The 864-nt window shown below is 42.0% G+C and overlaps 1 protein-coding gene across 1 annotated transcript; it reads left to right on the forward strand.

The window, feature by feature from the left end:
* Positions 1–8: 8 nt before the first annotated feature.
* Positions 9–856, forward strand: LOC107735579 (microtubule-actin cross-linking factor 1-like; the record flags this gene model as incomplete). Its single annotated transcript, XM_016547217.1, has 3 exons — positions 9–130; positions 385–551; positions 716–856. Coding segments are annotated over exons 2-3 (266 nt in total), but the record flags the coding sequence as incomplete, so codon positions are not given.
* Positions 857–864: the final 8 nt, after the last annotated feature.

Raw genomic sequence — 864 nt, forward strand, 5'->3', positions numbered from 1 at the left:
TTGTGGGAAGTTCCAAGATGCTCTGGAGCCACTCTTGAGCTGGCTGAGTGACACAGAGGAGCTTATAGCCAATCAGAAACCTCCGTCTGCTGAGTACCGTGTGGTCAAGGCACAAATTCAGGAGCAGAAGGTTAGATTTTAATCAAATTTTAATGTAATCAGTTTTTAAAATACTCCAGTAAAACCAAAAATTATTATTATATTAAAGTTTTTGGAAATGATCTATTTTGTGACAAAAAATCAATAATGGTTTAAAAGGAACTTTAGTTGAAAAACTTTGTGATCCCTTGATTTCGTATCAGACTTATTGGAATAATTTATCATGCTAGATTAAAAAAATTAAGAAATGTAATTTAATTAATTGAGGTTCCATATTATTCCTAGCTGCTGCAACGGTTGCTGGATGACCGCCGTGGGACGGTAGAGATGATCAGGGCAGAAGGAGAGCGTATCGCTGCTACGGCTGAGACACAAGATAGATACAAAATCCAGAAACATCTTAAGAGCCTAGGAGAGAGATGGACAAATCTGCTGGAAAAGGCCAGCGCCAGGTAAACTCCATAATCAGAGCAATATGGACACCCAGACACAGCCATAAAATCTCTTAATCGAATCTCTTACTCAGAACTCAATCACTTGGTTGCTTTACAAGGCCATAAAAACAGAGTAGTCATAAGAATATAACACAGATTTCCTCCTCACCTCATGTCCTCAGGCAGCAGCAGCTAGAGGAGCTGCAGGTGTTGGCGCTGCAGTTCCACGAGGCAGTGGAGCCGCTCGGTGAGTGGTTGAGTGCAACAGAGAGACGCCTGAGCTCCTCTGAGCCAATGGGAACCCAGACCTCCAAAATCACACAGCAGATTG

Source organism: Sinocyclocheilus rhinocerous, unplaced genomic scaffold (assembly GCF_001515625.1).
Source record: "Sinocyclocheilus rhinocerous isolate Xijiao unplaced genomic scaffold, SAMN03320098_v1.1 C36157141, whole genome shotgun sequence".
Taxonomy (NCBI): Eukaryota; Metazoa; Chordata; class Actinopteri; order Cypriniformes; family Cyprinidae; genus Sinocyclocheilus; species Sinocyclocheilus rhinocerous.